The sequence below is a fragment of the Lupinus angustifolius genome, chromosome LG03 (assembly GCF_001865875.1).
Source record: "Lupinus angustifolius cultivar Tanjil chromosome LG03, LupAngTanjil_v1.0, whole genome shotgun sequence".
Lineage (NCBI taxonomy): Eukaryota > Viridiplantae > Streptophyta > Magnoliopsida > Fabales > Fabaceae > Lupinus > Lupinus angustifolius.
In genome coordinates, this window is record NC_032011.1 from 25,165,927 (window position 1) to 25,189,358 (window position 23,432).

The 23,432-nt window shown below is 32.7% G+C and overlaps 4 protein-coding genes, 1 long non-coding RNA gene and 1 other non-coding gene across 12 annotated transcripts; 2 read left to right on the forward strand and 4 right to left on the reverse strand.

Annotated features, from left to right (window-relative positions):
* Positions 2,233-8,226, reverse strand: LOC109344029. The gene is made up of 3 exons (XR_002107283.1): positions 8,215-8,226; positions 4,918-4,920; positions 2,233-2,356 (listed from the first exon to the last, which is right to left on the reverse strand). It is a non-coding gene; the product is annotated as an uncharacterized LOC109344029 (long non-coding RNA).
* On the reverse strand, positions 2,266-3,473 carry LOC109344028 (BURP domain protein USPL1-like). Of its 4 annotated transcripts, none has more exons than XM_019582611.1 (3): positions 3,323-3,473; positions 3,172-3,226; positions 2,266-3,120 (listed from the first exon to the last, which is right to left on the reverse strand). In XM_019582611.1, the coding sequence occupies exons 1-3, from the start codon at positions 3,365-3,367 to the stop codon at positions 2,381-2,383; spliced, it is 840 nt and encodes a 279-aa protein (XP_019438156.1). In that variant the 5' UTR covers positions 3,368-3,473; the 3' UTR covers positions 2,266-2,380. The 4 variants fall into 4 exon arrangements, with proteins under 4 accessions (XP_019438156.1, XP_019438155.1, XP_019438154.1 ...); XM_019582610.1 differs by having other exon boundaries at positions 3,314-3,471; XM_019582609.1 differs by having other exon boundaries at positions 2,266-3,226.
* On the reverse strand, positions 8,761-22,042 carry LOC109344030 (probable LRR receptor-like serine/threonine-protein kinase At2g16250). Of its 3 annotated transcripts, XM_019582614.1 has the most exons (5): positions 19,982-22,042; positions 19,552-19,680; positions 19,240-19,262; positions 17,952-18,595; positions 8,761-8,780 (listed from the first exon to the last, which is right to left on the reverse strand). In XM_019582614.1, the coding sequence occupies exons 1-4, from the start codon at positions 21,943-21,945 to the stop codon at positions 17,964-17,966; spliced, it is 2,748 nt and encodes a 915-aa protein (XP_019438159.1). In that variant the 5' UTR covers positions 21,946-22,042; the 3' UTR covers positions 8,761-8,780; positions 17,952-17,963. The 3 variants fall into 3 exon arrangements, with proteins under 3 accessions (XP_019438159.1, XP_019438158.1, XP_019438160.1); XM_019582613.1 differs by lacking the exon at positions 8,761-8,780 and having other exon boundaries at positions 17,791-18,595; XM_019582615.1 differs by lacking the exon at positions 8,761-8,780 and having other exon boundaries at positions 17,791-18,590; positions 19,238-19,262.
* LOC109344032 (organ-specific protein S2-like) lies at positions 9,468-11,147 on the forward strand. 2 transcript variants are annotated; one of them, XM_019582618.1, is made up of 3 exons: positions 9,468-9,593; positions 10,320-10,381; positions 10,454-11,147. In XM_019582618.1, exons 1-3 carry the CDS (start codon positions 9,549-9,551, stop codon positions 10,983-10,985), a joined length of 639 nt encoding a protein of 212 aa, XP_019438163.1. In that variant the 5' UTR covers positions 9,468-9,548; the 3' UTR covers positions 10,986-11,147. The 2 variants fall into 2 exon arrangements, with proteins under 2 accessions (XP_019438163.1, XP_019438162.1); XM_019582617.1 differs by having other exon boundaries at positions 9,469-9,593; positions 10,320-11,147.
* Positions 12,389-16,582, reverse strand: LOC109344031 (cyclase-associated protein 1-like). Its single transcript, XM_019582616.1, has 10 exons — positions 16,243-16,582; positions 15,345-15,513; positions 15,118-15,182; positions 14,359-14,659; positions 14,135-14,282; positions 13,927-14,036; positions 13,765-13,820; positions 13,608-13,664; positions 13,267-13,410; positions 12,389-12,843 (listed from the first exon to the last, which is right to left on the reverse strand). Exons 1-10 carry the CDS (start codon positions 16,522-16,524, stop codon positions 12,757-12,759), a joined length of 1,419 nt encoding a protein of 472 aa, XP_019438161.1. The 5' UTR covers positions 16,525-16,582; the 3' UTR covers positions 12,389-12,756.
* Positions 16,703-16,774, forward strand: TRNAQ-CUG. The gene has a single exon. It is a non-coding gene; the product is annotated as a tRNA-Gln (tRNA).

Genomic DNA, 23,432 nt, shown 5'->3' on the forward strand with positions numbered 1-23,432 from the left:
TTTTTTTGAATTTTTTTCTTACACCACGCTTCAGGCTGTCTGCATTGCCCACATGACTTACAAGTAGGTAAAGTTAAATAGGAAAATGAACAAAATTTGTATTTCTTGTTAACAAAATTTTATATGTTATGCAAGCAGACCAGCATGTTTTGCCCATTTTGCTAGTGATTGCTCACAAAATAACTTTGCTACATAAAAATCAAAGTTCCAAAATTATTGAAAATGATGGTTCAAAACGCAATTCCATTTGTTGTTGGAGTTAGGAATGAATCTCTTTTAGTGTTGAGAGTAGAACCTCTATCTAAATCAATCCCCATATTTTCCTCTCCTCTACGTATATTATTTTGCCAGAAAAACAAAATGGTCGAAAAGAGTTTCAGATTTGAAGTTAACTTCCCCTTCCTTATGCAATGATATTAAATTACAACCACCCCACATGAACATAGAAAGTGGCCAAATATTTTATTGGCAGTTCTAGAAGATTTTGACATTCTGGCACCCAACCATGACAATTGAGATCATTGCTCACATAATTTAATTTTGCATATGGTATACCGAGTGTTAAACGTGTTTCAGAATATTGCTTTCATAATATTTTCATATTTTAAGATTTTTTATCTACCACTAAATACAATCATATCCGAATCGGGAACATTTACATGTATGTGGGGCTAACTTTCCCAACAATTATTTTTTATCTATAAGACTCGAATTTGAAACATTACTTAAGGATAATCAAGCATATATCACTTGTATCAACACCCGTTAGTGTAAAAAGTTAATTTAGTGCTTTGTTTACATTCTAGAAGAGATTAATTCTCTACTAATGGAATAGTTATACCATTGGTTAACAATTTTTTAATATATATATATGTCGATATGTCATTAAAAAGGTAAGAATGATTTTGATCTGATTATTATAAAATCACACGTTGCATGGAATATGCTCCACTGGGGTGGCAGGGTTTTGGCCTTCTATGGTCTGAAGACTGCTAAGGCTCATGGTTTTGATGCGTTAATACTTGACATTAACTATTGTTCCACTAAACCTCTTCAATATTATAAAGTCTGCTAAACATAGCAATACTAAGAGGGGCATATAAAATATCTTCATAAAGACCAAAAGGGTTTAATTTCTAAGAGCAATAATTATTAGGAATCGCACACTCTAAAAGATTACTTCATTACTTATAAAGTAAGGATGCTATTAATAGTACTAAATAAATAGCAATAGTGAGAGTGGCAAGCAGGACCAACGCATTAATGGGAGTTACTAGAACCTCTTGGAAAGAAAAAAATATTCCCACAATTGCTTCTAGAAACTTTTTTTTTTAAAATACATTCCAATACTGGTTTGTCTAAATGAAGCACGAAATGCAAACAAAAAAAGATGCAAAAGAGTTTAAGATGGTGTGAGAAGAATATAAGTGTGTGGGGTTTGAGAAAAAAGTTGGTTTGTTGAAAGAATAGAGAAGTTAAGGATGTCTTTGAAGTTTGAGATGATGAGAATTTAGTGTACAAATAAAAAATGAAACCGAGGATATTAAGTTTTTTGCAAGTTTGATTCAAAATTAATAGATTTGGGTAAAAAACTCTCTCCCCATAAAATTGATACAGAAAAACAAACGAAAGATGAAGCCTAAAGATCCATTGTCGACTTGGGCTTGGGTGCCTTTGTAAATCCACCGCTGAAAAAAAGTGAAGCAACATTTTAAACCCGAAAATATAAACTCAATCCTATGAGGCTATTATATTTTTTGGGTACAATATAGGTATTCAAAACTATTATCTTTTGGAATATATGGTTATCTTTTCTAATGAACATTATTCCTAGCCATCTAACTTTGATCTTATAGTCTATATGAAAATCTAATATCTTCTGTAACTACTGTATTAATATCTTTGCCACGAATAACAAATAGTCATCTTGTTAAATATAAGTTAAAAATATGATTAGAGTCTTTAATTTAGTGACTGTTTGTTAGTATTGGTGGCAAATATAATAACCCTTTTATATTTATTAGTGAATCCTTGTCAAATACTTTTAGTTCTAAATTTAAAGTTTCAATAGATTTTATTTAGTTATTTTGTCAGAAATAATGAACATATATAACTTACTCTTTTTCACTCTTTGAGAAGCTCTATTGCTTTAGTTATATGATGAAATAACATAAAGGGGAGAACTACCCTTCCTTTCTTCTCACACCATATAAATCAAAATTATGGCATGCTGAAGTTAATCATATAAATCAAAATTATGATGCATTTAACAAGGATACTCACACATATATAAATGCTATGAAATTTTACATCATTCAGATCTGCAAAATTTGCATTTATTAGTACTAACATAGAGCTAGGTGCATATATATAGTTCAAATCACACGCTTGAAGAACCATGAATTTGCAATTTGGGGACCCAAATGAGATGATCTGATGGAAAAAAGTGGCACACAGAAGAGGTTCCTGGAGTAACCCCAAGAACTTGAAATGAAACATGTCTTGGTGACCATTGAGATGTATCTAAGTGACAAACAACCATTGCTTCCACCTTGTCCTTATTATCACCTTCTAATAACACCCTATATACCCTATTCTCACTTTCTTGGCTATGACAATAAAAAACTGCATAAGGGTATGGCATGGTGTGACAAGCCACCATTTTAGGAGCTGGAATTTCCATTAGGGTATCTAAGATTGTGTAGTTCTGGAAAGTCACACTTGACTTTGTTTGGTGCAAAGTAGCAAAGCTTTGAAGATTAGATTTTGACCCTATTATTCTATGTGTAAACTCAAGCATTGATTCATAAGAGGTGGCACAAAATTTGACCTCACCTTTGATGGGTTTGGTCTCACATTCACTTAGTGTGCTTTGCATGGCTATGGCTTGAGGAGAGTTTGGTGAAAAAGAGAAAAGTTTGAGAATGTATGGAAGTTGGTTCAATGAGAAAGGAATTGAATCAGCTTGTTCTTTTGGCCATAACTTAGGAGAGTTTGATGGATCTCTCTTTGGAAAATGAATTGGCATTCTTGTCCCTACCTTCAAATCTTTCAAGGTGAAGAATACCATTAGTGAAGGGTCTATATGGTCCATAACATGTGCATGTTTATGCTCATGATGTATATCTTTGATATTAGTAGAGATTTTGTCACCACCTTCAAGTGCAAATTCCAAGAATTTGTTTTCTTTTTCAGCCAATTCCCTTGCTTGATCTCCATAGGAACACTGCAACAAAAACAAAGTTGTTTAATCAAGGAATAACTTAGGAAAGTAAAAAGAGTTTCAAGAAAAATTTATTAACACATAGGATACCAAAATTACTAGTAGATGAAGAAAGAGGATCCAAGGCATAAACTTTACTCCCATATTTCAGCTTCTATATATTGAATCCCTTTTCAGTTTAGTTTAATTTCTATTGATCAGAAGAGTATATAGATCGGTGGTTCCAAAGTCCAAAGGGTTCAAATAAAATATTGGTGGGAGTGGTGTAGCATTGTATTATTTGATGAGGTTATATGAATTCCTATATTACCTCACATTAGAATATAGTAAAATATCAATGTCATATATTGGACTTATGTTATTTGTTGTAATGTGCATTAGATATAAATATCAAATAGAAACACTTCATGGGCATGTGGGCCCATAAGTGTGCCATGATTTATAATCTTTATTCTCTAATAATATCTTAGTAGCCGCTCAGCACTTTCGGAGATGTAGGCACAATTGACCGAACTTCGTTAACAAATTTTCTTGTTTCTTCTCTTCTATTTATTCTATGCATATTATTTAATTGCTTGTGGTCATCAATCGCTTCTGTTGCACCAACATATATTAATTTTTTTTACTCTTTATGAAAAAAAGTAGATGAACTTACTAATGTATTATTTTTTTTATATTATAAAAGTTTAGGTTAGAGGGGTAGTTTAGGAGGCTAAGATAGGCCTTATATATTAATCTAAACCATTGAATGATTGAAACTTTTACATATAATTGATGAATTTATACAAATGGTATGAATTCATGTACATTAGAGCAACTACTCCCATAACTATTGAACATAGAACGTTATTTTTATATTTAATCCACAAATCATTTTATGTAAGGTTGATTGCATTATTGGATTCACACAAAATATAAACAATTTTCTTTCTTCCTTAAACAAGATTTTCCATAAGCAGTCTTCGATCAAATTTAAGGAATATTATGATAACCAAGAAACATTATCACACTTTCACAATAGAGACAATTATTTTGATAAATTAAACTAATCCGTGTAAGTTAATACATTACTAAAATTAAAATAATCTCCATTTAAAATATGATGTCAAATCTATTTATATTATTATTAGCTTAAGCTCCAATGATAAAGAAGACTAGTTCACTCTCCTATATTGCAAAACTTAAGTCTTTATAAATTTCAGCATGCAATGTTGGGGATCCACAAACGTATTGATTACTTTATATTTGTTTATATTTGGTGTCTTTTTTAATGATTGTATATATTCAATCAAATTTTTTATTTTACTACAACTTGAAAACGATAGCAGCAAAAGTGTACTCATAGTCTCATATTAGAGAAATATTATTCGTTTGTGGAGTAATATTTAGTTGATAAGTAAATGAATAATCTTTTTGGAGACAAACATGATCACACGTCTAAATAAGATTATGATTCATCTTTTAACTAAATTTAATGATTGAAATATAATAACAAACTAGTACATAGATATTGATTATTAAAAATATAGAGATATATAATCTATCTTTAAATTCATATAACTATTTTAATATAGTGAGTGTGAATCTATGTAAGGATCCCTATATTTAGCTTTCAGAGAACACAAGATAAATCTACATGAGAAAAACCAAAGTATAGTTCATAATTTGGGGACATGAGTCACATGGCTCAACACAGGCTTTCTGCCAATGGATCATGATGACTAGGGGACACTTGCCCCACAAATTCCAATTATTTATATTGGATGAGTAATACTATATCTTCTCATTAAACTCCTTACAAATTGTCATATACACAATAAAAGATATATATTTTTTTAAATTAATCATTAATAATCAAAGTATCTTGAAAGAAATTAACTCCTTACCTATAAAATAAGGGAATATCTTTAGTAGTCCGTAAAAAATATATTACTTTTTGACATATGTCATTTTCTTATAGTTAAAAGTGTTTGTATGAGAAATTAATATGAAGATATATCATTTTTTATTAGATATATATGTTTAATATACTCATATGTTTGACAAAGTTAATGGAATCCCACACAAAATCATTAAGTTTAGGCCCATAATTTATCGAATTATAGTTATTTGATAAAATTAATGGCAAAGTAAGCTAAAATTTAATAAATGATTAGAAAGACATATATTCTTTATCTAATTATCATTTAGTTTTTTATTAGTTGAATTTTATTTTTAATTAGAATAATTAAATGTGTAGATAATTAAATAAATATTTGTAATTTGGTAAAATTATTACTATTTTTAATAAAATAAATATTAGGAATTTGGTAGAGTTATTAGTAGTTATTTCTAATAGTTATTTGTATATTTACTTATAATTAATCTATAATTGTTGGTATGCATTTTAATATGTTGTAATTAATGAAATTTGGTAAATTTTAAATGGCTAAAACTAACAAATGAATTATTTAAAACTCATGGTTTTTGAAAAGTTGTTTGAATGAATTTAAAAATTAGGTTTTTAAAAATTAGGTTTCTAAAAATTAGCTTTCAAATGCTTTTTTCCGACAGACGATGTTCGAAGCTGATCCCATCTTGTGCATTGGACTTGTCCTCTGATGGTTGCATAGCTCTTAATGTTGATGGTAGCTCCTTTGGAAATCCCGGTCTTGCTGGTTTTGGAGGTATCCTGAGAGACTCTGATGGTAGATTCATCCTTAGCTTCTCTGGATCTATTGGTACTGCAGACAACTTGAAGGCGGAGCTCACAGCCCTCCACCATAGTTTACATATATCATGAAGTAAAGGCTATAAAAATATCGTTTGCATGACTAACTCCAAGGACTCTCTATCTCTAATCCTTCAGAATTCCATGACTACCCATGCTTATTCCTCGATAATCTATGCTATTTGTGAGATGTTGCAACAAGACTAGCACATAAAGCTTCAACACATTCTTCGTGAAGACAATTCTTATGCTGGCTTCTTAGCAAAGCATGAGACCTCTAATGGTCATGATATCTTGATTTTTTATTCTCCCCACCAGGAGCTCACACGCAATAGAGCTATGGAAGTTTCATTTTTAAGGCGTTAGCGCCTTTTTTTCTTTTCTTTTCCTCATTCTACCAAAAAATACTACAATTTCTTTTTGTACAAACTTCATCCAATTTCTCTTTACCAAACAACTCTAATAGTTTATTAACCGCCTTAAAAACCAATAAACTACCTAAAAAGAAAAGGATGCAAACTTGTGTCGGAAACCAATACCATTATAACAATCTTTTCATATGAGTTTATGGAAGAAATCGAATTATATATTTAATATGCACTAAATTAAAGCCAAAAGCTATATAGAGTTTCAAATTTTTATTGCTTACACACAAAAATTTCTTCCTATTCCCTTCTTGTTACCTTACCTCAATGACAAGTTTTGATTGGGTATGTTGCTCTTTGTAAAATTGAGATTATTTTTAAATTATCAGGTTCAATTTATTTTTAAGTTTACCTATCGATCATTGCAAATTCCTTTCATCATCTTTCCTCTAAATATCATTATTAATTGTGATTCTTATATCGATTTGGATTTGATATTTATAAGGGAGTGTTTTTTATATAGTTACTAAATCCACAAAAATAATACACATAAATGATAATTAATATTCCAACTATATAAAAAATTGAAGTTTTAGCGATGAATTTAAAGAAAAAAATACCTTAGAGCATTCATAGTTTGATTTTGAAGTGATGTTGATCTTGCTCATGGAGGTTGAGCATGTTTTATACCATATGCTAATAATAAATGTATCAATTGTTTGAAAAAATGTATTTATTTTAATACCATGAATTTTTTTTTTGATCTGTAATAATTTATTAAAAAATAAATAGTTATGAGAACAAATGGTATTCCTTTCCACAAAGACGTTAACTATTACAAGAAATGTAACTAGTTGGATTCCAAACCCATTCCAAAAAGGAGAAAGAAAACCTGGCGAATCGAGCACTAAGAAGATTCCACGAATGAAGGTAAATAACGAACATTACCTCATCAAGATTAAAAGAATATTATTCAAAGATAATTTTATTTCTAACTAACCACAAGGACCAAATAGTGACAAACCAAATGGTCATCCATTGTTGATGAGAATTTTTCGCCTCCCCGAACAAGTGCGGATGAGAATTTAATACCATGAATATTAAGATTTGACCCACACTATTCTAAAGTTTCTGAATCCACCGGTACTCATGACCTACAAATAATGCTCTCAATTATAGTCTTCATTATTATATTTCCCTGTTATAATAATTGAGTGACCATGAACGTGACATGAGAACCACCACCACCCTTATACTCTCACTCACTAGAGTCCCAACAAGAAGAAAACAAACAAATGCTACGTGTATCAGTGTATAGACAGATAAAATGTTTGGTTAGTTTTAAGAATATAGTAAAAAATGCTACGTGACCATAAATTCCTATTTTAAGTAAAAAAAAAAGAACTTAGAACTACAATACAGTCTTAAGAATATATTAATTTTTAAAGTAGAATTATGTAAGCTAGCTAGAGAAGGATAATTTAATTATTAATTTTCAGTTATATATAAGTTATTTTCAGTTGAAATGCCATGAATATTTTTTTGAAGATTGGAGATGTATCTTGTTTTATTTATAAGCGGAGATGTATCTGCAATACTATGTAATTTTATCTTTTTCTATTATCAAACTCAATATTTGTGTTAGTATAAGGAGGGGCTGAAAGTGAAATACACAACAACACTATCAAGCATATATTGTGTGCATAAAAAATAGAGGAAAATATGTATACTGACAATATATCATCTACCATCTATCTTAAATCATTATTGACTTTTTAAAAAAATATAAATGAATGGTGATTTAATAATTATGTATAAATATTTACATTAACGTTATATTGATATTAGACTCTAATATATATATATATATATATGGGATAGTGTGTATAAAAAATATATATATAGTAGTGTGCAACTGTGCATAAATATCTTGCAATGTTTCTTACTCCAACCTTAATAGACTAAGCATATTATGTTTAATACTTTAATGATACATAGAGACAACCAGGAATAATATCAACCTGAGTGGCACATTGAATTAGTAAAGAAAAAGGTTGTTGACGCCAGAAAGAAAAAAAAATAGTGCTTGAATATCATCCAATTCCTTTTCATTTCAGGTTTATCATGCTAGGTTGAATTCAAAATAGGAAATAAAATAAAATATATTCAAATTTGTTTTTGTTACAATTTAAATTGATTATTGAAAAATAAGTTTATGGCAGAAGTATTATTGATTATTCAAATTTAACTTAAGTTGCATTTAGTCTCCTAAGTTATTTTGTTTCGAAGTCTCATAAATTTTTGAGCTCTAACAAATAATTATTTTTGTCAACACGGTTAAAAAGTACATTTGTTAAAATGAAAATAAAAACAAAAACATTGTCACGATCTTTCTAAGTAAAGGCAACAATCTTAGACGATGTTTATAGTGGAGGACGACGACCATGGTGAAGGCCACCATGGAAGAGCAATGAATAATTTATTTTTGTGTGACATGTGTCTTTTTAGTTTTAAATGGTGATTGATGAAAAATATTTATTTATTGAATGTTAGAAATTTATAAGACTTATTTAAAATAAAAAACTTATGAGGCCAAATGTCATAAATTTATTTTCAAAAGTTGAATATAAATAAAATATGACAATGTAATTCACTCAGTCTTTTTGGCACATGTAATTGTTTCACTTAATTAAAATTACTTTTTCTTTGCATAAGTCAAATTCGAGAAGAACATCAAATTGAAAGAGGTTTGATATTAAATTTAACTGGTTTAAAATGATAAATTATATGGTCAGATTGAGTATTTTTATATATAATTATATTGAAGTAATATCTCTATATTTTTTCGGACCGAAGTAAAATAAAATATTAGAATAATATTACATTTTTTTAAATGTGAATCGTTCAATTTACTTTCAAGATTATTATAGTTTAACCAGATTTAACATGATTAGACAAAAAAAAATCAGATTGAAAGCAGTCTTACCCCTCATTCGATTAAAAATACAAGCAAAAAATATTTTTAAGATCAATCAGCAATCAAATCGGTCGAACTGTCTAATCCAATGAAATTGGAATAACTTGGTTGCATAGTAAGGTGTGCCAGATTGACCGGGGAATTATTTATTGTTAAAAGTATCCTATGTTATGTTGAGTATGAAGCTATAAATAGGCAAAGGTGATAGGGATCATGACACAAACAATTCTAAGTTATTAGAGAAAGTGAAACTATCATTTCTTGATTCTAAAAATGAGACCCTCACTTGCTTTGCTTCCTCTTCTCTTCCTTTACTTAGTAGGTTTTAATTTTCATTCATTTCTTATCATATCTCTATTAATTAGTTAGTTGTTTATACTTTTTAATATTTTTATAAGTAATAAAGCTAAATTTAATCCACTTCAAAGGCTTCTAATGAATGACTTCAAATCTTCTATACCAAAAGTTTTATATATCTCTATATTAACTTAATGATGTTTTGTCAAATACCTAAATATGTTAGTATAAAAACATTTAAAACTTTTGGTATAGAGGATTTGGGTTCATAATGAATTGAGTTTAACACCATGCATTATACATTGACAATGTTGCATTTTTTGCTACTTTGTGTAATTTAATTTCATGTGGTCCCAAGATTATTTTAAATATTTTCTTCTTAATTTTACTTCTCAAGGACTAAGTTCTATTGTAATTAGATTTGAATATTTGCAGAACAGGTTGAAAATGCTATTTAGAAGGATCATTTTTATTAATTGAGAGACAAATAATTGATTTTATATGTGTTTTCAATAACAAAAGTATTATTATATTATATACAAAAAATAAAAATGTCTTACCATATTATTCTTTCTTTTATTTTTTGTAATACTTACATTTTCATTAATGGAGATGATCCTTATTCCTAATTGCCACGGTTCCAATGCATTGTAATTAAGATAGCAACGCATTATTACATGTATTCTGACCATTACTTTCATCTTGTCTTCCTTAATTTAATTTTCATTTTATATTTCTGTGGAGAAGTTTGTAGATACTGTGGAATCAAGAAAAGACCTGGGAGAAGATTGGAGATTGGTCATGAAAGATCAGAACGTGCCAAGAGAAGGTTTCCACAACAAATGTGAAGATTCATTGGTCAAAAATGCACAATTAGTCACCATAGAAAAGAAGCTAGTTGTTGATGATTTTGAAGTAGGATCAAACATTTCAACTTATGGTGACAATGATATCAATGCTAAGAACAAGAAAGTTGTAAAAGATTTTGAACCGAGGCCCAACCTTTCAGCTTATGGTGAGAACGATGTTGATGCTAAAAAAAATGAAGTTGTAAAAGATTTAGAACCAAGACTCAAATTTTCAGCTTATGGTGACGACACTAATGTCAAGGAAAAGAATACCGTGAAAGATTTTGAGCCAAGACCTAACATTTCAGCTTATGGTGGCAATATCGATGTCAAGGAAAATAATGTTGTGGAAGATTTTGAGCCAAGACCTAACATTACAGCTTATGGCGAAGATATCGATGCCAAGGAAAAGGATGTCGTAAAAGATTTTGAACCAAGACCCAACCTTTCAGCTTATGGCGAAGATATCAATGCCAAGGAAAATGTCGTGAAAGATTTTGAGCCAAGACCCAACATTTCAGCTTATGGTGAGAAGGATGTTGATGCTAAAAAAAGGAAGTCGTGATAAATTTAGAGTCAAGGCCAAATATCTCTCTTTATGATAATAAATGAAGCATAACTACAATTTCAATAATGTAACTTTATGAATAAGGTTGTGTGTTGTATTTTCATTGTAATGAATGTTGATTCAAAAAATAAATTATAATGGCCAATAGGACATGATGTATCATCTTTTCGAAGATGTGTTTAATTTACTCTTTTCCTAAAATTAAATAAATATTCGTTTTTTATGGGAATTGTGTTATTTGAATATACAAATTATAGTACTTGCCACCATTTATGAACAATATTCAACCACTTACATTAAATTCAATTCTATGTACTGAACTACTGATATTATAAGAGGTGTAATGATCTGATTCATTTTTTGGAGAAGATCAGAAACCGAACCAAAGGTACATGATTTGATTTTTGTTTATTAATAATCTAAAAATCGAATTGAACTGAATGTATATGGTTCGATTTATTAGTTTATTTGCTTTTATTAAATACAACAAAATTAGAAAACCATATTTTTATGTGAAAACAAAATTCCTCTCATTAGTTAGACATATATAACAGCATCCTATAATCCTATTATCGTTTCTACTATTAATTAATTCCTTACTAACGTTAAGTTTTTTAGATATTCAATTATATTTGATGATTTTGCTGGTTTTGGTCACTAAGGTTATTATTGGGCCACGGAATCTAACATTCCTACTGCTATCCATTGTTCTTAGGCTTGAATTATGAGAACACATCTTTTTTTTCTTCATTTGTACTAATTGGTAGGATGAAAGAATTTAATAATTAAATATTTTCTTGACGAATCACAATAAATGATATATAAATATGACACGTTTTATGAGACAAAATATGTTTCCTTGAATCATGTTAATGAGATTGTTATTGCTAGTTATATTGGAAAGATAATATGAAAATAATTTTCTCTTCTGATACTAAAATCACGGCATACGTTCTAATTGACAGTTTCCTATATAAATATTTCTAAAAATTAAAAAAATAGAATACATATGTATATCTAACCTCATCAATATGCAATTTAAATAATAAACTATCAATTGAACTGTTATAACATTAGCAGTATCTTGACCGATTTGATGATCGGTAGTGTATTAATAACACTATATATGACATATTCATGTTTTATACATTAGTCTTGCTGTGCGTTAGTGGAGTTTTGAAGTAACTTTGAAATATCGATCCTTGTATGTGTATCATACCTCTTCCTAGATGTTCCATCTTTCACTTATTTAGATGATTCGTTAATGGCCTAACTTTTTGTATTCTGCTATTATTTTCATCATTGTGAGTTCATTAGAGAATTATACATCTGAAATTTGTGTGTAAAATAAAATTGAGGAACATATGGAATAATAATATATGATTGACAACTTTGGACTATGTCATTAAGCTCAAACATTACCAATCTTCAGAAGAAAACATTAGAATGAAACATACATACCAACACAGGAAAATGTCACTGAAAGGTCCTCTGTAAACATAAATCCAGTAATGTAACTCACAACAACAACACGCTTACACGCTCAAGCAGAAGCAAACTCTGCCAAACAAAAACTCATGAATGTTTCCGCTGCTTCAAAAAAGCAAATGGAAAAAATCCGAATAAGGTAGCCAAACATGAACATATATAATCCAACTATACTATTGTATTTGTAAATGAATTAAAGAAACAAGAAATTGAAGCCACTTCCACTGCAATCCAATGAACATGATTAAAAATAAATATGAACTTCAAATCGCCAATCAACTTAACCTCCGGAATGGGAAGCAGTTGTTGTTTCAAAATGACCATCCTTGAACACATGAATATATTGTTGCGGCAACGAATGTTCCGCCTGAAATGAAAGAATGTGATTAAATTTTAAAAGTGTAACTTTCAACAATTTCTGGATCCAGTTAACACTTAGGAAGACCAAGCTAGTAAAGCGGTATGTAATTTCAATTTTATATAGACAAATGCAAGCAATGCTGATGAATCCTATGCACTATGCAGCATACAAAACTAAAGGTCCAAGCATGTCATGTTTGATCTGACTCAATTGCTGCACCTGGCCTAAATTAAGCATTCCAAAAAGTTATCATTCATTTCCTTATTTCACATCCAGGAGTGACAAAAGAATGATAAAGCTCCAAAATGTAAATAATGGATGTGTTAATTATTTTTCCTGGGGAGATAATACCCGGCAAACTCTTGCTCCATAGTCGAACCAAATTTTGCAGTGTCAGACAAATATTAGGACAGAAATATGAAAACATACCCAATCATCATCAGGCCCAGCACCAGGTACCAGCACATTGATCTCACTTGACTTGGCTGTAGATATGGATGCTTCTAAAGAGTCCTTGCTCAGATAAAGCTGGCAGCCAGAAGTGTTGTCCACCAAAATTGTTGGAGCCGAACCCTAAATTAGTGGAAGCAAGCACGATTACAATTAAAACCACATTTAACTTACCATTATCCTCTGCATCTCATCTTTCACATAAATAGGATGATGTAGGATTGTTATAACTATCATAACATTTGGCAGACTAAAATCATATTTAACCTAAGATACCAACATTACTGGAGGTTGTTGAGGAGGAAAAAGAAGTAAGGTACCTGACACTGCACCTCAACCCCATTACAGTTTACAATCTCAAAAGCTGCAACAACATCCTACATTTTAGGCACAAAGAGAAATGATAAGTTTCCCTAATATGAATTTGTACAACAATTTAAAATATCAAAATCTCTATTTCCCACGTAACATGCCAACCTTAAATACAACTCCCATCTTTGTGCACTTATCAATAGTTATATTGTTGACCTTTCCTGCAAATTATAACAATTTCATCAAGAGATAAGTTGTATAGCAACATAACAAAATCTAATATACCAAACATGTAAAGAAAGGAGCTCGTACAATAATTATGACTACCTTGAATTTGCAAAACTGAATCTTTGCATCCATAAACATATACAGACTGCCTTGCATCACAATCTTCAATGACCAAGTCTTTTTTCCCGATTTGATTCTCAACAGCCCACCTACCCCGGCAAAGAATAAATAAGAATCTTGACAATTTGACATTGACACATCATATCACAAATCACACACAAACTGACATACACATATATAGACCTACTTTCGGCCCATTTGAAGTTCTAATTTTGGAGGTCCTGTTTTAGAAAATGCATGTGAGCCTGCACGATTTTCTTTTTCAATAGTCCCTACAACTCCAGTTCTATCTGAGCGATTTTTTGTCTTCATATCAGCTGTAACCTTTCTCAAACCTGGTAGATAACATTTAAATTTTATATATGATCTGATCATTCAATGAGGAAAGTAAGAGTAGGCATGAGAAGGTACCTGAAGTGACATTCCCAGTGCTGAGCTCTTGAAAAACAGCTGACATCCCCTCTTTCGGTTTAGAGGATGAAGCTTGAGTTGATTCAGAACTAAAGAGAGAAGCGGGTGGAGGAGGAGGAGGAGCAGGAGCAGGGGGGGCAGAAGCTTTTGACGGAGCAATATTTTTCCCTGTTGAACTCCACACAGGGCCTAAAGGATAAAAACCCTTGACATAATCTCTCAAACCAGGAAGATACAACTCTTTCAGAGCTTTGACCCACTCAACATGATTTGGGTCCTTGTTTCTATACTCCACTAGCACCTGATTATTGCAGTTGAAATCGCAATATCAATATTCTATACTCAGGAAATAGTGGTCAAAACTCAAAACAAGACGGTAATTTGCAGGAAAAGTCTAGAAGGACAATGCAATATCGACTAAAATCATTCTGCACCTAAAATGTTCACAGAGAGTATATTTGAAATAAAACATTTAAAGCCACAATCACTGAGTCAAGTCAAATAAATATTAAGCTTGCCGATCATCATTTACTTCTTTTCTCATCCATTGGGCTGAAGTAACTCAAGAAGCAGATATAGATACAAACACTGCAGTAAATATGAAATATTTTCCAACACGAGGGAGGCAATGCTAATTGCTAAAATAATTAAAGAAAAACTCATTTCATCCTTTCCCCCTCAGTGTGAAAGAGAAGACCACAGTTCATGAAACTTATCCTACAACAACGATCAACATTTTCTGGTATGCATCAAGAATACCTTGTTGCTGTAAAACTCAGCCATTTGCCAACTTTCTTCGACATGTGCAATGGGCATACTCATACCTTGAAACAACATACATAAGAAAAATAAGTCGCAGCAACAAGTCAACAACAACAACCAAGCCTTAATCTCACTAGGTGGGGTCGGTTACATGGATTGAACGATACCATAATGCTCACTGAAAGGTAAACCACCATTGCAGTAAAGAATAATTCATCACTTACCACAATCCTTCCCTGTAAATGCAATCCAAGCTAGAGCTGAGAGACTGTCAACAGCAGCCTTCAAGTGATTAAAAAAATCAGATCTCCTTCCCTCTGTCATTCTAGCAGCTTTGACAATCACTTCATTCAACGGTTTTAGAAACTCAGCCAACCCAGCAAGGTCAGGTTTCTGCAGAATGGAAATGTAACAAATTGAGACAGTATTCACAAACACCAGGACATGCACAGCACAGAAGACAGAACATCAATACTACACGGGTAACAATCACTAGTTTTCCTACAGCCAACTAAACTGAGCTTCTCTTTTGGTAATGAACCATCTTCAATTATTGTATCCAAATTCTAGTTCACAACATTGTTCATCAATTATCTTTTAACAGACAAATCTATCAGTGAAATCACACAAACATGAAATGAAAAACAGATTGCCTCCAGAAAGATGCCATCCTCAACTGCATCAAAGGTTATGCTACGTTACTGTATAAAATAGGGTGCATACAAAATAGGACAAAAGCACAAAACCTTATTATTTTACCGACCAAGAACAATAGCTCAAAAAAGGAGCAGATACACATAGTTCATTGATCATATTGCCAATTAAAAAATGAACAATCAGAGATTTGAACTCGATATGAACAATCGCAGGAATGTGCTAAAAAATATTAAGGAAAATATTCATTACTTATTTCCACGCCATTTTTTAACCTAATTAACTCATATCTATCATCTAGTTGTTTCCACAACAAATCTCTTTAGATTTGAAATTAGTGTGACAATATCATTCCGCTTAACTTAAATTCATTAATTCCACGCCAAAATCAACTTACTCAGCTAATGAGAATACAGAAAATTAAAAACAAAATCGATTAAATGACAAGTGTTAATTAGAAGAGCTAACCTGAGAATGCTTAATCTGAATCAAAAGCTGTTTCTGAACCGCAAAAGCTTCACGAACGATGTTCGTAATCTCCAAAACCTGTCCTCCAATCTTCTCCGCAGCACTGGTAACTCTACCTAGATACTCATCCACCAGATCGGCGAACGCCACAATCGCAGGATCCGACGACGCATCAGGCGAATCGCCACCGTCTCGAGATGAAGCGCCACCGTGGAAACCAGTTGATAGCGCCTCCAAGCGCTTCACCGCAGATTCCAACCGCTGAATAAGTTGATCCTCCATCACTCACACAATTCAATCCTTCTCTCTCTTTTTGTGATCAAAATGCAATAGATCTGGTTATACATTCAAATATTACAATGATAACTTTACCAAAAAATATTACAAAAATATTAAATATTGATCCATCATTAAATATATATGTTAGTATAAATGTTGTTGCAGCTGTTGAATATAACAAGGTCCCATGGTCTAGTGGTCAGGACATTGGACTCTGAATCCAGTAACCCGAGTTCAAATCTCGGTGGGACCTTCTTCTTTTCTTTTTTATGTTTCACTCATTTTTAGGTTCTTATATGTAAGTACAATTTTCAAGGTTTAAACCACTATTCTCTTTTCGTATTGTAAAAATTGGTTCGTGCTGGCCGGTTCAGCTGATCTCAATACTAGTACGGTACAATAATTATTATGGTCATACGATCATACTGGTCAAAATCGATTATACTGACCGGTTATTTAAAATTATTTTTTAGTGAAAATGAAAAATAAATAGTTTTTTATTAATTTTTTAACATTAATGTTAATATATTATATACGTATATTTAACTTCATCGATATGTGGTTTAATTAATAAACAATCGATTGAACCGCTGTACCATTATATAAATCCCCTTGACGAGTTTGATAAGAGGTACATATTAATAATATTCCTCTTTTCAGACAATTTTGTTGGATTCAGGTCTATGATTACTGCAGATGGGAAATTCAGTTCATTAATATTTAAGTCTACAGCTGAAGCAAAGGAGTCGAGGACTTAAATTTATTATTAAGTTAAATAATTTGCACTCATAATGTGTGCATTCTCAATATTAGAGTTATAGACTGGTCTTAATTCCAAAGCCAACTATTTGATTCAAGGCTGAATAATCTGTGTAACGTTATTCTTTTTCACTCTTTCAAATTTTGATTGTGTCCCTTTCATTTTCTGAATGAAGAAAACTGAACCATTAAAATTTACATTCCATTAGAAGACTACAAAGTGGTAAGGAAAAAAAATCAATTACATGTGAAAAAAATTTGGGGCTTGTTGCAATCCAAAACAAGCACAGTCAAAGAAGTATCCACATCTACCTTCATTGCACTCGGATAGAGATCACTAGTCCCAAACGATGTCTCACTCCATGTCTCAACTCAATCAAAGTGCTCAATTTTATTACTTTTTGCTTTTATCCACGTATCGATATAAGATTAGTTTGGGACAGAGAATGAGACACTGTTGGGGACAAGCGATTCCCGTCCCATTGCACTTGGGCTTCTCTATTTTTTCTATCTCTTCACCAAGTTTTTGTGACCAAAACCACTGAAAAGAAATACAATCACTCCCTTTGTTCAAGAATTTGTGTGGCACTTTGTGTGTTGAAATGCACTTCTCTAATTCCAAATACTCAAGCAATGCTCAAATCAATAAGAGCACAAGGGTATTATAGTGAAGAATTAAACCTCTATTCCTGATCCACCCTCTCTACATCATGTAAGCCGGACGGCTTCGAAAATATTTCCTTCGAGTAACGTCTTTGCGATGATGAAATGCCATCACCACCGTCGTGGAAACTACGCGGTGATTGTGAGCCTGGTGTTCCTGAAAGCTTTAAACTACTAGTTCCTTCTACTTTTGATGGACCAGAGGATGGTGGAATTACTACTGTTGCAGCATCGGATGAACTATGACGCCAACTACCGAACAAAGTAGCATTCCAAGAGCCTCTAGATGAGGTTGCTCTAAGCCTTGCCGAGCTCGAGCTTTCTTCCCTGACAACTTTTAAAGGGTTTTCCAAAGCCTTGAGGACGTATCTCATTGGGGGTCGTTTCGCAGGTTTGGGATTAAGGCAAGACCTGGCAACAATGGCTATTGCCCACACTTCCTCTAAGAAATCCTCGTCAAGAAACAGAGATGGATCGACAATTTTTGTCACGAGATCCTTGTCATACATAGTAATGTTAGGTAGAACTTGATCCAACCATTCCTTTACATCACCGTCACTTGACGCACTGAGTCCGAGTTTACCAGTCACCAGCCCAAGTAACACTTTCCCGAAGCAATACACATCATAGGCACAAACTGATGTTGATGAACCTGAACAAAATTTGTGTCAAAATATTAGTCACAGATTAACAATTCACACAACGGCGAATCCCCGAGGAGACAGATTTAGAAATGCAAAGAAACAAATCATTCTAACTATAGAGCTAAATGTTAAGTAAGAAAATAAAAAGAGCAAAACCCTTCGGAACAAGGGGAAGACGGTTACCACAAGCATATAAAAATAAACCACCATATCAATCACCTAATACAAATTGAGAAAATGATGTATGCACTAACAGCGTAAGATTTTTTGACAATGTCGCTGCATCATCCACCATTGATTTACAATCATTATCGACTATTAAATAAAAGCAAAACAAATGAATGGTAGATGATGCACTGATTGTGTATAAATCTTTACACTGTTATTGCATAGATATTACGGTCATCCGAATTATTCATAAAAGTAGTCAAGTTGCAAACTTGCACTGGTAAGAAACAAGGACAGACCACAGGAACTTCTACTACATGAGTCTCTTATGTGTATGTCAGAAACAGCAAAACTTCTCAAGCTAGCCCATGAATTTGATACAAGCACAATCACCCTCTTATCTTTACCAATACTACTATTTCAGAAACAACAATATCACATGACTAAAAATCAATGTCTAAAACCGAACTTGAGTTATACTTACCAGATGAGCTTGGATCAGAGGACCTGCATATTAAAAGGGGGAACGAGAAATTAGATAAACGTTTTTATAACAAATAAGATAATATGCATTTGCAGTATAGCATATAAAACTAAATCTTATAAAAAATTGTTAAAGAAGTTATGGCAAACAATGAGAAAGAGAGAAGTCGGGACATTCGTTATCTGGTTACAAACCATAAGCAACCGAAAGGATTAACTCAAATGAAACACAATACTGTCAATATAATGAACAGCGTATCAGACATAATTTTCATCAATATTCATGAAATAAAATTGTTAGTGGTGTACTTACTGAGGCAACAGAAGAAATCGGAGTCTTCTACTTTGATGAGAATCGCCTTCTTGAACACAGACTTCGCTTAGACTCCCTAATCGAACTTCATATTTATCATCTAGAAGTATACTACTTGCTTGAACATCCCTACAATAATTTGAAAATACACTTGTCACTACTAGCATAATATTAGCTTAAACTATACTCATGTAAGCTTGTAATTTATTCATTTCATGCTGGGTTGAGAAGGCCCAATCAACTAGAAAGAATACTCTCACAAATGCCGATTCTTGTTTCAGTAAACTTGGCCATATTTTTCAAACTTCTGTAGACATACAAGCATATATTGATATAAAAAGGGCCAAGCAGAAAGTTTGAGCCCTTGTAAAAGATGCAGCCGAGAATGGGGGGAAATACAAAAACAAGACACAAGGAAATCAGGAAATACCTGTGAACATGGGGTGGAATACATTCGTGATGTAGATACGATAGTGCCTCGGCTGCTCCAGTAGCAATTTTCAACCTAGTTATCCAATCTAATGACTGCAAAGTACCATCTTCAGGTGTGGTTTTTTTGAAGTATAAGCAATTGGACAAGTCCCCGTTTGGTATATTTTTATAAACCAGAAACTTCTCATTCTCATTTTCTAAACAATGGCCCAATAGGGGGACAAATCTTTGATGAGAAACCTTGCTGAAAAATTCCAATTCCAATAGGTAAGCATCCTTTTTAGTTGAACGCATGTCGATCCTTTTGATGACAACAGGAATTCCACTATCCAAAACACCTTTGAATAAATCCCCCGAGTGACCGTGTTTGATAAGATTTGCATCATTGAAATCTCCTGTGGCTTGGAGCAAGTGAAGATAAGTAAATGACTCTCCTACATTTGAAAAGTTAATTGATGCATCAGTAGGATGTGGAGGGCTGCCTCCGGCAGGAGCAGGGCCCACACCGTTTCCCCTCTGACTTGAATTACCCCGCTTACGAGCGCACAGAAGCAATAATACCACCAGCAACACCAAACATGCGATTAAACCTAGTCCGCCTAAGACTGCTGCCAATATAATCTTAGTTTTATTGCTCTCCCCAGACCCTTCTGATGTGCGGGGATTTGTCGCATTTGGGCGTCCAAAATTATCAAAAGTGAGGCCCCTTGCAGCATAAAATGATGCACAATCCACTGTAGTCTTCTGATTTGTCGTGTTTTGAAGGCAGTTGCTAGCTAAAGATGCATTATGTATGAAATTAAGAACCCTTCCCTCAAAATAATTGTTTGACAGATCCACAAACCCGAACCTTCCAAGTACATGAGTGAGGTTTCCATAGAACACGTTATGAGAAATATTAAGCACTGCAATAGTGCCGTTAGCTGAAGAATTCGAATTAGGAAGCAAACCACCAAAGTTATTGGCGGATGCATCAAGGAAAGTCAACTTTGGCAGTGACCACAACTCAAGAGGCAAAGAACCAGTAAAATTGTTTTGTCTCAGCACTACAGAACGCAACTGCGATGAAGTACCAAACAAATTCCCAGGCAGTGGTCCGCCAAGCATACTATTCCCGAGCATCATTCTCTGCAAGTTCCTCAACCCTTTCAAATCTGAAGGCACTACTCCACCAGAGAAAGAATTGTCACCGAGATCAAGGTCAACCAAGCTACCAAGACCCCCTATTTGCGATGGTAGAGAAGTAAGGTCATTGCTTGAAAGATTCAAGTATTGTAACTTGGAAAGTCCCCCAATGCCCGGTGGAATCGGCCCGGACAAAAAATTGGAAGACATGTCAAGGGATGATAGATTAACAAGAACGGTCAAAGATGTTGGTATGGACCCGGTAAGCGAATTCTGCGAAAGATCAAGAACTGAAAGCGCCAAGAGTTGGCCGATACTATCCGGAACTGTCCCAGTAAGCTTGTTATCAGAAAGATACAAATTTGTGAGGCTGGTCAAATTCCCCACACTTCCAGGAATAGCACCAACAATAGAGCAAGACCGAAGATCAAGCACGCGAAGCGACCCTAACCGAAGTCCAAACCAATCAGGAATAGGACCCGGGAGCATGAAATTTGAGGCATTGAATGACTGCAAGAAAGTGAAATTGGCCAAAGCATCAACTGCAAATTGAGGGTTTCTTCTACCAAGTCTAGTTCTTCTGAACCCAGAGATATTAATCCCAACAACACTACCATTGTGGCATGTGATTCCAACCCAGAATAAACAAGGGTCTGGTTTTATTGGCCATTCTCTGCTCCTTAAACCAAGAGAACCCCTTAGTTGGAGAAGTGCTACACGCTCAGTGGGTGAACTCAGTTTCTCAATATTCTGCTCCAATGTGAGCTGAAACAGTGACAGGAACAAAAACAACAAGGACCAAAACGACAACAACACTATGCTTCTCCGATCCAACATGTCGTTTTATGTTGTTGTTGTTATCAGTGCTGATCCAAAGATCCAAACATTCCCATCTCCATCTCCAAACTATGCATCAATGTATGTAATCACAATTTAGAGACACCCAATTCACAAAAAACACATTTTTATTTTTCTATCTATGAAAAGTCTTGTACTTTATATTTCCATATAAAAAATAATAACAAATATTAAAAAAGGAAAGGAAAAAAAAAAGTTTTACCTGAATCACAAGGTTGCTTTGGATTCGTTGGTTCTTCTTTCTATCTTATTTTGTAAGTGAGACACTATTCTATACCTACTCTCTCTCTCTTTTCGGAATCGTTCGTTCTTGTTGAGTTGACGGAATAAGAGTGACAGAGGGAAATAGAAAAATTGGAGATTTTTAAAAAAGGAGAAAAATTAAAAGCGATGTTATTAATAATATTAATGGGGGTTGATATTAAAAATGACAAATTCAATAGGGTAATATTAAAGTATGAGTGAGTAATAGTATCTACCTCCTTGTTCTTCAACCATAAGAAGGAATAACAAAAGGGACAGGTGAGTTTTATGGAAAATGAAGAATATGACACATGTTTGGTGAAGGAAAGGGGTTCTTTTTCGTGTAACCAAAGGTTTCTATCTTCCCGTCAACTTTATATTTAAAGAACTAATCTCTCTGCCACGTTATGATTATTATTCACATAAATCGAACTCTTTTAGAATCTAGTAAAATCTTATACTACTATACCAAGCCGTAATATCAACTTAAGTGGGTAAGGGTTTAAAGTTGTGTTGTTTAGAAAGAATTTTATCTAGGTGAAGTTGTAGGATTGTGTCTAATTGGCAAATGATATTTGGTATGGTTTTGGGTGGGTTTGACCACCGTTAATCCCGCCTATTCCAGCTAAGCCCACTATGACTCTCCCTCTAAATAATCACATCACATGTAATGAACACTTATCTTTTTAGATTTTTTTTTTGTATTACCAAGAATATTCTATTTATTCATTTTTAGTAATGCATTAATCATTTTAGAGTGTATGATTATTTCTTATAACAAGTATCATTTCCAGGAATCAACTCTGATTATCGTAGGAATCTAAGAGAGCCTTAATAGTTTATTGGTTGTGTTTGCGGCTTTGACAGTGTGTAGTGCTACACTAAAGAGGAAAATTAGCCTTAATTAGTGTAGGGGAAAATGAAGTAAGATATTGAGATCATTAAGATCTAAAGATATATTCAGCCTATGATTTATTCGGATCAGATTTCAATTAACTTTACTTAATTAATGGTGGATGTGCATTTATGATGTCACCTATTCATTTTAGATATTTTTATATTTTAAGAGATTTATCTGGAAATCACTTATATTCTAAAGTTGTTAGTCTTATTAACATTTTGGGATATTTTTTACCTAAAAGATATTTTTATAGTATTTATGTAAAGCTTTTTATGATCCATTATTATTGGATTGAGATCCTCTGTGATTAAAAAAAAGAGTG

Excerpts from the sequence above, each read along its gene's own strand:
- LOC109344028 (XM_019582608.1), bottom strand. The coding sequence starts at position 3,367 with ATGGGAGTAAAGTTTATGCCTTGGATCCTCTTTCTTCATCTACTAGTA. Across the intron at positions 3,227-3,313 it reads TTCATCTACTAGTAATTTTG|TGTTCCTATGGAGATCAAGC; the intron begins GTATCCTATGTG and ends TTTTTGTTGCAG.
- LOC109344032 (XM_019582617.1), top strand. The coding sequence starts at position 9,549 with ATGAGACCCTCACTTGCTTTGCTTCCTCTTCTCTTCCTTTACTTA. Across the intron at positions 9,594-10,319 it reads CTCTTCTCTTCCTTTACTTA|TTTGTAGATACTGTGGAATC; the intron begins GTAGGTTTTAAT and ends TCTGTGGAGAAG.
- LOC109344031 (XM_019582616.1), bottom strand. The coding sequence starts at position 16,524 with ATGGAGGATCAACTTATTCAGCGGTTGGAATCTGCGGTGAAGCGCTTG. Across the intron at positions 15,514-16,242 it reads TTCAGATTAAGCATTCTCAG|AAACCTGACCTTGCTGGGTT; the intron begins GTTAGCTCTTCT and ends TCCATTCTGCAG. Across the intron at positions 13,411-13,607 it reads GGGTTGAGGTGCAGTGTCAG|GGTTCGGCTCCAACAATTTT; the intron begins GTACCTTACTTC and ends CCACTAATTTAG.
- LOC109344030 (XM_019582614.1), bottom strand. The coding sequence starts at position 21,945 with ATGTTGGATCGGAGAAGCATAGTGTTGTTGTCGTTTTGGTCCTTGTTG. Across the intron at positions 19,681-19,981 it reads ATTCCACCCCATGTTCACAG|GGATGTTCAAGCAAGTAGTA; the intron begins GTATTTCCTGAT and ends AAATTATTGTAG. Across the intron at positions 19,263-19,551 it reads CGATTTCTTCTGTTGCCTCA|GTCCTCTGATCCAAGCTCAT; the intron begins GTAAGTACACCA and ends TTTAATATGCAG.